Raw genomic sequence first — 16,253 nt, forward strand, 5'->3', positions numbered from 1 at the left:
AAAACCATGAATAATTATCTACTCTCCTGCACTTTAACATATCCCAAAAAAGTAAAAGCTCTTTATATTAAGTAATTAAGTTTCACAATACCCTTATGATACAGCATCAATTAACCCCATTACACATATGGGGAAACTAAAACAGAGAGAAGCTGATTGCTCAAAATCAGAGCAGAGAAGAGCCCAGCAATCATAGGAATTAAGGACTAGCAAATCCTCGTGGGTCCTCAGCTCCTCCTGCTATCACATTCCACACAGACACACAGCTTGGTGCTGCAAAGACTCAGGGATTTTGTTTCTGATAAATTCTTTCCTGGATTTCTGCTCCTGGTAGTTGCTGGCTTGAGTGATGGCATTGGATGTGGGATGTTGGCCATACACACTGGGTAATACCCACAGTTTCCTTTTTGTGGGTGTTCTTTAACCAAATTAAGTGCCTGTAATGCATGGATCTTCCCTACACTATGCTTTCAATTGAATTTCTTTTGTAACAGCAAGAAATGCTGAAATAATTTTTGGAGACCTAAATATGAGTAACAATTTCATGGCTGTTTCTTCTAACATGATGAGAAAGGCTTATTCCTGTTCTTAAGGGATAATGTGTTTATCTCCTGGATTTTTTTTTTCTAATGGACTTTGTTTGCTTGCTTTTTGTTTGAATATCAGCTTTTGATACTAACACCTGATACCTGTTAGGTAATGTGCAATATCATTCCTTTAAGCTGAAGAATCAGAATATGGAGTACCATCCCTCAGTTACACACTTTTCTTGTCATGCTATACTTTCTAAATTATCCACAGCATTATAAAATGCTCTTGTGAAATAGGTCTCTCAAAGTTATAGCCTGCAATACTAGAGTAAAAAAAAATATGGCTCAGAGTTGCTGGAGACTGATTTTATCACTTTCTACTCTGACACAGAAAGCTGTAGTGAGCCAACTGCTCCACTGAACTCCCCACCTTACATGCAGCCCCTGGAGGAACATTTAAATGGACACCGTGTAATTTCAGGGAGTTTTATGATCTTACCAGTGGAGGGGGTTGTGGTAGCAAATTTTACTACTCATTATGACTTGCCACACAGATTTGGAAGGGGAAGAATAAGTTACATATCATCTGCAGTAGAACGTGAGCTTTTACCACCTGTCTGTAAAGGCCCAGTATGTAATTTTGAACTTCCTTAGTTCCTGTTTCCTAGTGCATCATTTTTATGCTACCAGCTACACAATTTAAAATCAAGGTGAGACCATGGGTTTTCGTAACATTCTTCCCCAGTCTATCAAACAGGATAAGCTATTTAAGCAACAGCTTATCTAATAAATAAGCAGGACCTATTTAAGCCAACGGGATTGTTTTTTAAGTTTTAAGTTATAAATCAGCATTTTACTACACGAGTCACTGGGGAAAGTACCTGCTTCTGACAGATTAGGTCATATTCACAATTAGGTTACTTTTAGGGTGGAGAAAGTTGTTTGCTCATGCCATAAGAAAGCAGAGCCAAATTCACATTATCCTAGATATAGAAAGGAAGAAATCAAAAAACTAAATGTGGTTTGGTTCCCACAAACCTTGCCCCTCTGAGCCATTTGGCTTGGCATTGTGCTTCAAGTATATCCCATCATTTCTGCAAGGGCAATGACAATGGAAATTGTAAATCCCTGCTCAGGATTCAACTTGCTGTTAATTCATGAAAAGAGTGAAAACTCTGCATGAAATCCAAGGCAAAAAGGGTAGTTAAGTGAACCTATAGGCATACAGATATTACTTTTGGGTGAGAAATCTGTAGGAAAGGAAATGCTGAGTTTCAGCACTGTCTGCAGGCTCTGTGGTGTCACACCAACAGGAAATGCAAAGAGGATGAAGAGAGTCTGAATCATTCTATTCTTCAGTATGTTACACAAACCTGATGTCTTACTCAGCTGAGCCCTCTAACTTCTTGCCCAGATTATTGTAGTTCCATTGTCTTCCCAAAGATTGCCTCAATCTTTTTCTTAGAGAGAGAGCAAGATCAAGTCTTGAGGCAGCAAGAGGCTCAAGGCTGTCATTCACTCTCTGGGAAAATGGATCCCAGGCAATGAAGTCTAAAGCAAAACTGGGGTTTTCCCCCTGGGACAAATGGTCCAATGCCAGGGCTGACCAGTGCATCTAAGCACAGTTTTATTCCCCCACACACACCCCATCTATTCCATTCAAACATCAAATTTAAATGTGAGCATTTGAAGGGCAATCTCAATCCAGCAAAAGTTCTTATGCCTAAATGGACCAATTCGTTTGCACATTTCTTCACACACTTAATGGGTATATGAGGCAATTGTAAACAGAAAATTGAAATTGCAGCATTCAAAGCCATATTTTTGTTCAATCTGAACATGACAATTCATATGTAAAATCATATACTCATAGGATGGTTTGAGTTGGAAGGTACCTTTGAAGTTCACCTAATTCCAAACTCACTGCTGTGAGCAAGGACATCTTTCACTAGATTATGCAGCTAAAAGCCCTCTCTAACTGATAGTATCTGAATTTTTTAGCTTCTTTTAGCAATGAGAAAAAGAATACTAATTAAAACTGCATGACTGGACATCATATGTCTCTGATTACAGATGCTGGAAAGGCAGTGAGTGCTCCAGTTGTTTCCACTATAGAGATATTTACAGAAAGCAGGACAATACTTTCTCTGAAGTGGAAATGGAAAAGAAAAAACTGAAAAGAATGAGAAACCTAACCCAAAACCAATGATTCCAAGGCACCTGCCTCTTTTAAAAATTAATATTGAATATACTTCTACAAAGATATGTCACAATTCACATACTGGAGCTGTGCTCTGCCCACAAAGCACTGGCTAAAGCTCTGTGGCTTAGGTTTAGAACATTTCATATTAGCTATAAAAATAAAATAAAAATGTCCCTTTCTGGAGTCAATAGAATTCCTGCACAAATCATCCATAACTTTCCCCTCTTGTTGTGGCATCATTGCCTTACCTGGGACATAGCTTTTCTTCAGATGGAATATTTTGAGGCAGCTGCTAGAGAGTGTATGTCTATTTGGATTCCTTTTGCTTATCTTACATCTTCGGAAGGTTATTAAATTATATAGAAATTTGTATCTCTGAAGCAGTGCCATCATTTTACAGATAAGACACGGTTTTTCCTGCTGTGTGTGTTCCCTTTTTAAACATCTAGACTGAAGGAATTTTTCAGAGATCTTCCTGACAGTGATATCAATGGGAAATTAAACCAAGCAGCATTCCTTAGCTAGAATAATAAATTAAGCAAATCCTTCTAAAAGGTCCACATATACACTGGAAGGCACAGAAAATTCTGTAAATTTTCTAATTTATGGTCACATTTCATGCATAGTGTTAAGCTTCAGAGGTACTGACCATAGACTAATGTCCTAGAGATCTGTTAATAGCACAGAATGCTTTGCTGAATCTCAAATTAAATTCCTGGTTTGTCAAACTTCAAACCCAGCTTCTATTTCCCAGGATATTTTTTTGTTCATTTTTGAAATTTGTGGTGAAAATACAGTCATAGTTTTAGTCTTACAAGATATAAAAACAAACTACTACACCACTTCCATTTATTAATTTTCAATTAATAAATTACAGTGCCACTACAGAAGGAAAATATTAATTCTTTTTTTTTTCCCATAATACAGTTGACAATTTTTCTATTAGTTCCAGAAAAAATTTCTAGGAAAAGAAAGAATAAGACAGTTGTTCTCATTTTGGAGGCTTCTCCTTGCTCTTTTATTCACCCTGAAAAAATCTTCAGGAACATTATTTAAAATCCTGAATCAAGATGCCATCTTTGATTATTTGCTGAGAAAGACAAGAGCATCATCTTCTTTCTATGTTGACTATGTCACCTTTCCTACCTTTCATTATTACTTGCCTGATTTGCATGGATACATGAAGGCAAAGCTGCAATCACAGCCTTTTTGTGACAAGTCTTTTACAAGCACAATGAAAATGTCTCTCTGCAAAAGTTCCTGCAACTTCTTTTATAGTAAATGGGCAGAAATAGGTGTGATTCAACTCATCTTAAAATAGATATGTTAAATTACTCCCTCAAATTACCTGTTTCTCTCCTCTGGCTATAAAGGGAGACTGGCTGATTAGCTTAGGTAGAGACACCCACAGCACAGATTTCAGCACTTAGATAAGATTATTTTTACCCTTAGCCACAGATTTCCAAGGCTTCTTCCATCTTGCAGCCATAACTCAGGTTACAGATGATTTATTTCCTGCCCTTCGAATATAGCCTAACAAATCATTATAGGACAACTGTTTCCTGCTGGTATAGAAAGCTTGGTGAAACAAGATTTGCTAGAAAGCTAATTTATAAATCATGCAATACACCCTCCCCAGAGAAGAACCATTATTGCCTCTAGCTGGTAAAGGTATATATAGATATGTTCTTATGAACGAATATTGATTTCTTACTTAACACCTGTTATTTAAACTGACATCTAACTGTCATCTGTAGATCTCAGGTTACTTAAATACCAATTTTTAAGATGTTCTGTATCACATAGTCACTAGGAAATCCTGACCACCTTTATTTTCAAGGAACCATCACTCCCTGCAATGTCTGTAGTCTGTGATGATTTCCCAAGCAGAACACTGGGACATAATCAATCATCCATAATTTTTTTTAAATAAAATTTTAAAAATACTTGTAGTCACCATACAAAAATACAGTTGCTCCATCCTGAAACCATAACAATTTAATTACTACTAGACCCCAAAGTCTTTCATTTCAGATGATGCTGACACTTTATCACCTTGGCTGTGCAGCAAATTCTTTATTGCAGAACTACTTGCTAAATGTGAAAGTAAGACATGAAGAGGTGGAGATAAATGAGAATGTAATCATGCTAAATGATTTTGTTACTGGAGAACACTTCTAATAACTAGCTCCAGACATGCTGCATGCTCCTTCATATAATCCCTCACTTTCCTCTGCATTTTAGATCCATAGAAGGTCATCCCTTAATTGGTGATTCACAGCCGTCAACAAAGATGCCTGTCCCTTTCTTGTAGGAGTTTAACTAACTAAAGTAAGTAAAAAGCAGCTTTTAGAAAAACAGAATGATGATGGCAAAAAAGAGCAGATGACACCAAGCTGGGCAGTAGTGTTGGTCTAACGGAGGGTAGGAAGGCTCCACAGAGGAATCTTTTCAGGCTAGATCCATGGACCTCAATTGGATGAAGTAGTGAGGTGGGAGTTCCTCTTTTCTCCCAGGTAACAAATGATAGAAGAAAGGGAACAGCTTCCAGTTGAGCCCGGGGGTGTTCAGATTGGATATTAGGAGAAATTTTTTCACAGAGAGTCAAGCACTAGAGGAGGCTCTCCAGGGAAGTGGTTGAGTCATCATAACTGGAGGTATTTAAAAGATGTCTGGATGTGGCACTGGGGGACATGATTTAGTGGTGGACTTGGGTCATCTCAGATGTCTTCTCCAAACTAAATGATTCTATGAAAACACTCAGTTGTGCTATTTACCTATTTCTTAGCTAACATAAATCCAGCAGAGGAGCATCTTCTGCAGAATTTTCTAGTTTTTTCTAGACCTCTGTTCAGTGTGTCATAGTCCCTCTGATACATCCTTCCTCAAGGAAATCTGAGGTTATTAGAGCTGCCAGTTGCATATGGTACTGCTCAGGGTTCACACTGGCTTCAAGTGATGCAGGACAAACTTTCAGTTTTATCTGTCATATCTCTAGAATGACAATACACCTGCTCTTCAATCTAAGCACTAAATCTGCTCCACCAAAGTTCCAGGCACTTGAAGCTCACAGGAATTTACAGCTCCACGAACCACTAGGACAAACCCTGGTTTTGGTTCTGATGACAGACTTCAAGGAGCTTTGTTAATAAAACAGGGTTGTCTCCTGCATAGAATTCTGGGTACATTTTGTGGGGTTTTCTCCTCCTGTGATATAGATAAGAATTGTATATGTTGGTTTGTAACAGTTGATTGTCAAGATTTTCATAATTTATTGCAAGCTGTCCATTTTTTGCACCTTTTTGGTACTCAATGAATGGGAAATATCAGCTCTTATTGCAGACTTTAAGCTGTGATTTGTTATTTAGTTTGCCATTTTGACATCCCAGTTTCAAGTGAAACTGGCATGTTCCAGACTGAACAAAAAATAAAGACTGAACTGGTACTGGTAAGTAGTGACTTCTGAAAATTTAGGCTCTGAAATCAACAAACCAGGGTTGAACATGACACATTTATCCTCGTGTACTGAGTTGCAAATCTGGTTTTAAGGAAGTTTGAAAACCCAGTTGCTGAAGGTTGAAAATGCACATTCTTTGGCAGAGGAACACTCATGCAGACCCTCCAGGGCTAAAATAAGCCTACTTGTAAAGTGCAAAGACAACATTTTTCAGGCATGAACTCATTCAATGTATAATCATTTTCATATTTAAATGTTTGAAGAGACTTGTTTTAATTTTGAAATATTATGTCTAGCATATATATATTTAGAATAAATGGAGATTTTATATTTCTAAAGGAGACACCATAATTTTAAAATTGCTTGATCAAAAAGTTCAGGATGTTTTCTCCCTCAGTGTGACTTTTGATTAAAGCTGCACATTTCTGAGAGGAATCCTTTATCTTAACCTTGCCTTTTGACATTTTGAATTAGCCTCATGGAAAGAATTATATAAAGCTACCTCTCTGCCCATGCATAGATTCAGTGATAATAAAAAGCAAGATGTCCTATTAATTTCCTTGTAGGAAGGATCCTAACATAAATACAGTCTCTTATCACTGATTTGTTCTGTAAACCAAAGTTCATTTCTCAGAGATGCTGAAATTTGAGATAATGGAATAACTGAACTGCTTGGGATCAGCAGAAAGTTTTCTTTCTTAAATGCTTAATGCTTTGTTAAAACAAACAGCATCTTTTTTCTTTTTTTTTTTGTAGTGTTTATTTCTGTTTCTAAACTCATTGCTAGTTCCTTAAGAGCCTCATTTAGTTAGAGAATTCATATCTGAAAAGAATTCTGTTCTTCAGAAACTTGTGTGAGCAAATACTAATTCACTGTTTTATATAACTCTGTAGCTGCCACTCCATATATTTATTCCAAATATTAATTCAGGTGGCAAAAATCTCTATGTAAAGTATGGGGCATTATAACAGCACATAGCTTTTCACCAATGCAGAAAACAACACAACTGATGTCTGGGTGCAATTTGCCTACTGAACTGGTGTGACCCACCAATGTTTAGAGCAGCGATGGATTTTAAAGGAATCCCAAGACTGAAATTTACATCAGAGTGAAGGCAGGGAGAATCACTGTGTGGGGAAATTAAAGACATGCAAGTGAACCTGGAAGAGAAGAGAGCTCTGTGAAGGCCAGCTCACACTGGAGTGGTAGGTCTGAAACTGCTCCATGGCCAATTTTACCCCAAAGGTGAAATTCATCCTTGGCCCCAAGCACCAGAAAGGCTGTGTTGGCTCTCTACATATAAACAGCTGGATTCTGTCCCAGCCAGCCTTCACTGATGTTGAAGTTTTGTGTTTCAGACTCATTAGCCAGGGGAAGAGACTTGTGGCCTGTGCTGGAGCTTGCAGACCCTTCCTGGTTTTGGCTTTCTCCATTGGCCAGGTCTCAGTTTTGGGTTGGGATGCTGCTCAGCATCTCCAGCACTGTGGGACCTACTCCATTTCCATCTGAGTGATCTGACCCAGCTTCTGGAGGGGGGAATTGAGGGTTTCCAGCTTAGATGAAGGTCAACAATGGAAATTCTTGTAGCAGCCAAAATACTTTTCAGCTTCCATCCTTTGAGGCATTTATGAAAGACATTTACTGAAGAATGACTGAGACATGCAGACGGAAATATCATGTCAGTCAGAAAGATTTTCCCTTTTCTCCTTTTCATTATTTTTTCTCTGTTTCTTTCTCCTTTTCTCTTGAAGTATCATGGAATTAGTTCTGTTTAGATTATGAATTAACATGTCTTTAAATGTTTGATCATAGAATCATAGAATGATTTGGGTTGGAAGGCACCTTAAAGATCATCTCAATCCAGCTCCCCTGCCATGGTCAAGGACAGCTTCCACTAGACCATGGGCCCCATCCAATCTGGTCTTGAATGCTTCCAGGGATGGGTTCATCTCTTATGGCCTCACAGCTGAAGTTTCCTAAGACAACTCATCCCCAAAACACCTTTTCTCACAGTGAAGTGCCCTCTGGATATAATTTGTATTTATCAGGTATGCTTTATTTTATACTGAAAATCCCTATTTATTTTCAGATTACTTTTAATAAGCTTTGAAAATAAACTAATTTGTTTGCTAAAGCATAAATTTCTACCCCTTTTCTTCATCCTTCAAAAACAATAACCTTACCTTCACTTAATGGAGGAAGAAATTACCTTTCAAGAAGTTATTGAAAATAATGACTTCAATTTTATACTGTTCCACAAGTCATGGTCTTGTTTCTCCTTGCTCTAATGGGCAACTAACTGCAACTGTTTGTTTTGACTGCATTAAGAATCCATTTACAAGAAAAGGTTTCTCTTTAATTATCAAAGCAGAATTCCTTCACTGGGAATTGCTCTGAGAGAGTCAAAAAATTAATGAAGAAATTAAGATCACTGCTTATTTATTAAAAACAGACACAAACAGTTAATTATGGAACATATCAGAAATGCAAATAACCTTTCAAATTATGTCTTAGGTGAAAGGTAGCCAGAGATTTAATTAAATAATTTAATTTATAGGAAAAGAAATTCATTGTGGATTATCATGAACTTGTATAGTTCAGACAGAGGTTACAGCAATGTTCTTTGTTTTAGGGACATGGATTAGTGCTGGAGTTTAATGTGTTAGGGTAATAGTGGAACACAAGAGACCTTTTCTAACCTAAATGATTCTATGATTCCATGATTTTCTGATGCTCCTACTTTTTTTTTTCTTTGCATGCCACAATTGAAATTGAGCTTCTTCTTGTCACCTAAAGTCAGGCATTCCATTTTATGAAAAAGCATAAAAATTGTAAGTACACAATTTTACATCACCACTAAAAGGAGTCAACATGAAATGGCAATCACAGCTGCTTTTTCTTGACTTGTCTGGAAGAAACATTGTATCTTATCTCCCTGCCTTTTATGAGAAAAAATGAAAGAAGAATCTAATTCCTTGGCTGTCCTTGGCTTTCTACACTTTCAAACAATAACCCAATTTAATTGACTAAAATTAGATGGAAGACTTCTACAGTCCAATAAAGATTAGCATAGCCAGTGATAATTTTTCTTAAATATTTTGTATTACTTATAATTAAATTTTCAGGTCAAGTTTTCAAAAATATTTGTCTATTTGGAGTATTGAGAATTGGCAATGTGGTACTTCTTGGTGGAGAAAAAGGGAGATCAGGACACAAATCAAAGTCCTGAGTAATTTCTTTAGTTATATGCCATGCAAAAGATTTTTGTTTTCTTAATGTTCACCCAGCAAAACAATTTTCCTGGCCTAAGGTAAACAAATAGGCAAGTTGGAAGCAAATGAATATTGCTGGTTGCAGTATATGAGAGTGAGGCATAGTGGGTTGAAAACTTACCAAAAAAGCCAATTGCAGCTTTCACTTTTAAAAAATAATTCTATTTCAAAATTATAATGCACTCAAGTGGTGTGTAGACTACTGCAAAACACTGCAGAAGAGATGGAAATTTTTTATATTCTTTCTGAGATTGGGTTTATCAGGCATTTTCAGTGCTGTAATTCACCCTCTAAGTCTCTGTTGGCGTTAATGCTGCCAAGATTTATCCCATGCATACCATGTTCTTTAACTTGTCCTCCTCTGTACTGTTCTGGTCTCCGTTTTCCCCTCTTTGACACAGTGCAGAACATCAAGATAAAACAGCTAATCCTAACTGTTTCTGAGCATTGCTCTTTCTGCCAGTGTTCTGAGGAATGAGCAAAAAAAGATGGTTTAAATACATGTTTTTACGATAAACTCCTGCAGTTTTTCAGCTTGTGCCTGCAGCCTGGAAATCAATGAATGATTGTATGTTCAATACTTCATGAATCCTTGCCCCAGAATTTATATAGGAGCTTAAAATCTTATGGTAGACACTTAGTGGGTCATAAGGCAGCTCAGCCAAGGAGCTAATTATACAAATTATAACTGTGAGATGGCATCTTCACTTCCCTGCTCCTCTGGCTGTTCATGCTTGGGTCCCACAGGCTCAGCCCACTGCCTGCTGCAGGCAGACACCATCACATGATAACATTAACAAGCCATCCTGCTGAAGAGCACCAGAGGCCAAAGCCCCACAAATCCACTCAGAAAGGCATTTCTAGGGTTTAAATTCAGGCTATGTCTGCATTAACTCAGCCCTGTAGGAGGGATGCTGAGGGCAATGGAGTTTGTGCTGTTATGAGCTGTACATGAATGAGCAGAGAGAATAATTTCTTCACAAGCCCAAAGCAGTCTTCAGTCATGGTATCTATTAAAAGACAGGAAGCTGAATTTCGTGGGGGTATGAAATCTGCATGACAGCAACTTGTGCACAACAAGCCTTGTTCCTTCTCTCCTTTTCATTGCTCAAAAATAAGGAGCATAATCTGGAACATAAGGAAAAGATGGGGGGACTGGAGTGGTTTAGTCTGGAGAAAAGACTCAGGGGAGACCTTATCATTCTCTACAACAACCTGAAAGGAGGTGGGGGTCAGTCTCTTCTCCCAAACAACTTGTGATAGGACAAAAGGAAATTACCTCAAGTTGAGTCAGGGGAGTTTCAGGTTGAATATAAGGAAAAAAAAGTCCTTCCCTGAAAGAATGGGTAAGCATTGGAACAAGGTTCCTGGGGAAGTGGTGGAATCAGCATCCTTTGTTCAGAAAACAAGAAGTGACACTCCACTGTATGGTTTAGTGGGCAAGGCAGTGTTCAGCCTAAAGGCTGGACTTGATCTTGGAGGTCTTTCCCAGATTTTATGATTGCATGATTTCTGTGAAAATCCCCAGCCACCAGTCTTGTCTGGTCTTTAGGGAAACACACCTAGCTAAAAATGCTTAGAAATATGAATTAAATATATATTTCATTACAAATTACAAATACTAAATGTACTACAAATGTATTTATGTTCACAGCATATTCCTGCTCATGCACCCTGACTCAACACAAGCTAATGGTCAGTATGAGGATGTGAGTGACCACACCACAGGGGCTCCAGCACAGCTCTCCTGTGATTTGACTGAGCCACACAGCCCAGTCTCTTCCTAAATTGTACACAGGACATGGATAAACTGAGGACCATGTGGTAGGTCACCAAGGCTTCCTGCACAACCTGTCAGTCCTGTGCCACGGATGGAATTCTGGAATTCTTTCTGCTCACTTTTGGTTGGTCACCACCAAGGGACTGCCTAGCACAGACTGCAGCTTTCCCTCTGCTGAATTATTGTAAACTATGGGGGGTTTTGCCTCTGTTGCTGAAAACATCTAGTGGGAAGCAAACATTGCTAATGCTGTCAGTTCCCAAGGTTTTATTGTAAATCCTGTACACTTAATAAAAATAAAAAGCCATGTGCATCGGAAGATAAATACTGCCTCCTATTTATTTTGTATGCTTACATATTTTATATATTTTATTACTGCATAAATTCACAGATTTTACTTTATGAATTTACATAATCATTTCCAAAATATATTCTCAGTTTTCACAAATCCTACGAACCCGATAAGGGAAAGATTAAAAATACTTCCTTTAAACTGAACTCATGAATTCCACTTATTTTATAGTCATTCTCGCTAGTGAGGTAGGAGTTTATTCACTATTTTATATCCCCCATGTTTTGCTGTAATGCTATTTTAATAGGAGTGTCTTATTGAAACATGCACAGAAATTTAATTAGCCCTATCCCAGGTATCCACACACTGAGAGAGATCAGTGGCATGAAAAAAAGCCCCCACATTATGGCCTGTGTACCTTTAAGTTCAGTCCCATTAAATAATGCTCTCTTGCAGATCTATGAAATCAATTAGGAAGTACTTGCAAAGGTAGCCAAGGAGAAACTGTTTAAAGCCTTAGTGGCTTAAATATCCCTTGTCTTGATGTTAGCCCTATAAAGCTATTAGAGCCCAGTCTGGATTGCATTAGCACCCTGAAAGTCAAGTGCTAATCCTGTAACTGCACTGCCAGCCTTGCCTCTCCCCTGCCCAGGTGTCTACGTGAGTTGTTTCCAGAAGAAGTGAAAGAATCTTCACTCTTTCTCGATGCTGAAGATGTGTGAGGGAGAAGAAAATAATATTTTGTAAAAAAAGTAAATATAAAACATAGTTTATTCTGAACAGGAGTAGTTTGGCTTTTTTATTGTTTGTTACTCTTTTTTTACCCCAAGAAAGTGAAGTTCTAGCTGTCTTCACAGGAGGTTATTTCATTAGTTTAAGATTACTTATGCCAGAAACTGCTGTAATTTGAGGACATTTCCAGAAATCTAAGGAACTCCAGGGGATTCTGGATATGCTAAGGGCAAATTACAGTGGAACATGTTGTAAAATAATACTTTTTTCCTTGAGGATTTTTCACAAGATGTTTTTCCAAACCCAGACTAAATTATTTATATATTCATTTATTTTCCAAGAAAATTTCTTTATTCAGCTTTTGAGTTTTTGGATTATTTTTTTTAGGTGATTTTCTCAGATTTTGGTATCATCATTTGTGTTTTATAAAACCTCTCTAACAATTTTGCATTTTAATTGAACCAGACTTCCAAATTGAACAATACTTTTTTATTTATTAAAAAAAAATAGAACTCTAAAGATATAAAGAAATATTAAACTGAAAAATTGCCAGCAAGGAACCATATAGAAGAGACATGCTTTCAGATCAGATTGTGAAAATTTCCTCTGCTTTTCTGACAGACACAAGCCCAATACCAGTCACAAACCCTTACCCAAACAGAGATGGACAACTACTGATCATTAGGGAAAACCAGGTTTGGACCTCAATCCAGGCTCACCTGTTCCTCACACAGTTTCCTTCTCCATCCTACCCCACCTGCAGTCAGGTCACATTCCTCTGGGACCTGCTTACCTGTCTGTCCTGCAATGGTAGCAAACAGCCTGTGGGGGATCCTGGATGGGATCTTCAGTCCAGCTCTTATCTGGTAATACCTGGAGAGAAAGGACGAAAAGTTACACACTGCTGGAGAAGTGACCTCTTGATCCAACCTGAAATTCTGTGAGAGCACACCCTGGGCATCTGCACCCAAAAGGGCTCAAGAGAACAGGCATGTTCAGGATCTTTTCTTCTGCTCTTTAGCTTTAATTCAAGTGGGTTTAATATGGCCCCTTCTATTTTACACCAGGCAGAGTGGACACAATGGCCTGATGTGTGAATAGTGAAGAAAGATTGTGAAAAGCACTTGGCGTCCTGTAGGAAAAGGAGACATGGAGAAACTTCTATGATAAAATGACCCTGATATCAGGCAAGGTGTGACAAAAATTAATACAAAACAAAACCAAAAAAAGCCAACCAAACAAACAATAAAAAAAAAACTTTGGTGGAAAGACAACAAAAGTGATAATCTCACATCTAGGAACATTATTGCACATATTATACATAATAGTTATACCTCTGCTGTTCCATGGTGAGTCTACCTTATCAAGAAAATGTTAGCATTAATCATTTGCCCAGAGAGGCTGTGGAGTCTCCCTCACTGGAGATATTCCAGAACTGTCTGGACACAGTCCTGTGCTCTGGGGTGCATGAGCAGGCAGGTTGGATCAGTTGGCCCACTGGGGTCCCTGCCATTCTGTGATTCTGTTAATCACATCTAAACCAGTTGTATTCTGGTTGTTTTCTATCCCATAGGGGATCCCTGTGTTAGGTGAAGGAAGACAGAAAAAGAAAACAGCAGCAATTTCAGAGGTCTAAGTTACACATAGAATCATAGAATATCCTGCACTGGAAGAGACCCACAAGGATCATCAAGGCCAACTTCTGGCCCTGCACAGGACACCCCAAAAGTCCCTCCACATGTCTGAGAGAATTGTTCAAACACTTCTTGAACTCTGGCAGGTGCTGGGACCACTTCCCTGGGAAGCCTGTTTCAGTCCCCAGAACATGAGCTCAGTCAAAACAGAAGGAAAAACTCGTCCTAGTCGTCCTTCACCACCCCTTCCATGGATGAGGAATATGAGGCAGTGTTCAGTACTGTACCCAATGCAGGATATTGTAGCTCAGGATATCTCCATCTCTTTTCAGACTCTCCATCAACACACTCTAACACCATGTTGGTGTTACAAAAGTCTCTCTTTCTCTGGATTTTCCCTCGTTTGGTCTCTTTATTTATAAAGTCCTTTAACTCACTAGTATTTACAGATAGTTTTGGTCTGATTTTTGTCTCAGCCTGTAAATGCAAGTCTTTTCCAACCTGAACCATTCTGTAACTTTATGAAAACACCAAGTTCTCTCTGAACTCCTGTATGAACATCTCAGGCTACACTGACCAATTAAATCTTTCCAAAATGTGTAATAGTGAATGACCTAGATCTGTCTTTCTGAGGATAAAAGCTGAAGAAAGGAGTTTGATGGGGAGAAAAAAAAACAAAACAAAACTAAACTAAACTAAAAAAGAAGCACCACTCCAGAGGCAAATGTTCCATGTCCTTCACAGCTGAAAGCCCATGTTACTCTACCTGTTTCAGCTGGCAGCTTCTTCCCATCTGGGATCTAATTCCAGCACAACCTTTGACATTTCTAGGTATCTGTTTCAGTCAAGAGCTTGGGCATGAAAACTCTCTTTACATGTCAGTTTTCAGAAAAGAAAACAAAAGCAGTCCATATTCTAAATACACTCAGTATCTAGTTAGACATAAGAGCAATCAAAGCTACCTGATCTTTCTCTCCATTATGCTGTTCTTGAACTATGCAGAAGTTTTTGATTGATGGTATTGATCCTGATTTTTTCTATAGCAAGACTTATACCTTAAGACCCTTTGAATTTTCATTATAGTTTTATGCAATACAATTTTTTTTACTGACAAAAATACTCTTTGTGGACTACTCACAAAGTCTAGTAACTTCCAAATACCAGTAACAGGGTATTAAAGTGATATTACACATTAGTGTAACAGAACACACTCCTCCATATGCAGATATTTAAGGTTTACCATGTGCCCATTCTACTAGCTCAGCTCCAAAGAATGATATTCTATAACTGTCTGGCCACTTTTATTTTAAATTTTTGCTGCTCAGAATTGTGGTGGGTTATCCTTGGCTAACAGCCAAATTGCCAACCACATGAGCTGTCCCTCCCCCTCATCAACAGAACAGCAGGAGGAAAAATAGGATGGGATAAAGACAGGGAGATTGCTTACCAGTTACTGCCACTGGCAAAATTGATTCAACTTCTGGGAAATTAATTTAATTCATTCACAATTGGGTAGAAAGAAACAAACCTAAACATTAAAATGAAACCTCTGTCCAGCCCACTCCCTTCTCCCAGGCTTGGCTTCAGTCTTTTAGACTCCTCTCCTCCCAAGCAGCTCAGGGGATGGGGATGGGGGTTAGTGTCAGTCCATAAAAGCACCTCTCAGCTGCTCCCTCCTCTTCACACATTCCCTGATCCAGTGCAGATGCTTCCTCAGACTGCAGTTCCTCCAGGGAATGTCATACTGGGTACCTCCTGCCACACTATGGGAATGTCACCCTTCCCTTATTGTGTGTCTCATGTTCAGAAACATCCCATGCAGCCCTAAATATTTCCAGTAGAAAACTGATGCCCAATGGCTTTCCTGGTGCTTCTGATTAAGCCACCTAAAGCTGGGGGGATTATGCAGAGGTGCCTAGGGTAACACTTTCATATTATGGAATCACAGAACCATGGAATAGTTTTGGAAGGGACCTTAAAGCCCATCTCATTCACTCCCCTAACATGGGCAGGGACACCTTCCTCTAGACCAGGTTCCTCAGAGCTCCATCCAACCTGTCCCTGAACACTTCCAGCATCCAAAACCTTTCTGGGCAATGATGGCCATGCAGTCAAAACTCTCAGCAGACTTAGAGACATTCAGCTCCTGGAGGATGCTAGGCAGACATTTATTTCCTCATTGCCCAGACTGTTCTGCCTTGGATATCAAAACCACATGAAGATACCTCACTACATTCATTATGTCCTTTGCCAAATGGACTAGCTGCAAGGACATAAAAAAATAGGTCTTCATCTAATTAAAACCTTTCCCTATTCATCCCCTAAATTTTGGTAAATTCATTTGGATGGCAG

General features: G+C 38.6%; 1 protein-coding gene across 1 annotated transcript in view; it reads right to left on the reverse strand.

Moving 5' to 3' along the window:
- The window catches only part of FAM135B (family with sequence similarity 135 member B), a 201,622-nt gene that overhangs the window by 100,401 nt on the left and 84,968 nt on the right, over positions 1-16,253 (reverse strand). Inside the window, exon 3 of the mRNA XM_036401048.2 lies at positions 13,061-13,140. Within this exon, the coding sequence (XP_036256941.1) occupies positions 13,061-13,140 (80 nt within the window). The remainder of the gene's footprint in view (positions 1-13,060; positions 13,141-16,253) is intronic.

The sequence above is a fragment of the Molothrus ater genome, chromosome 1, assembly GCF_012460135.2.
Source record: "Molothrus ater isolate BHLD 08-10-18 breed brown headed cowbird chromosome 1, BPBGC_Mater_1.1, whole genome shotgun sequence".
In the NCBI taxonomy this organism is placed as follows: Eukaryota; Metazoa; Chordata; class Aves; order Passeriformes; family Icteridae; genus Molothrus; species Molothrus ater.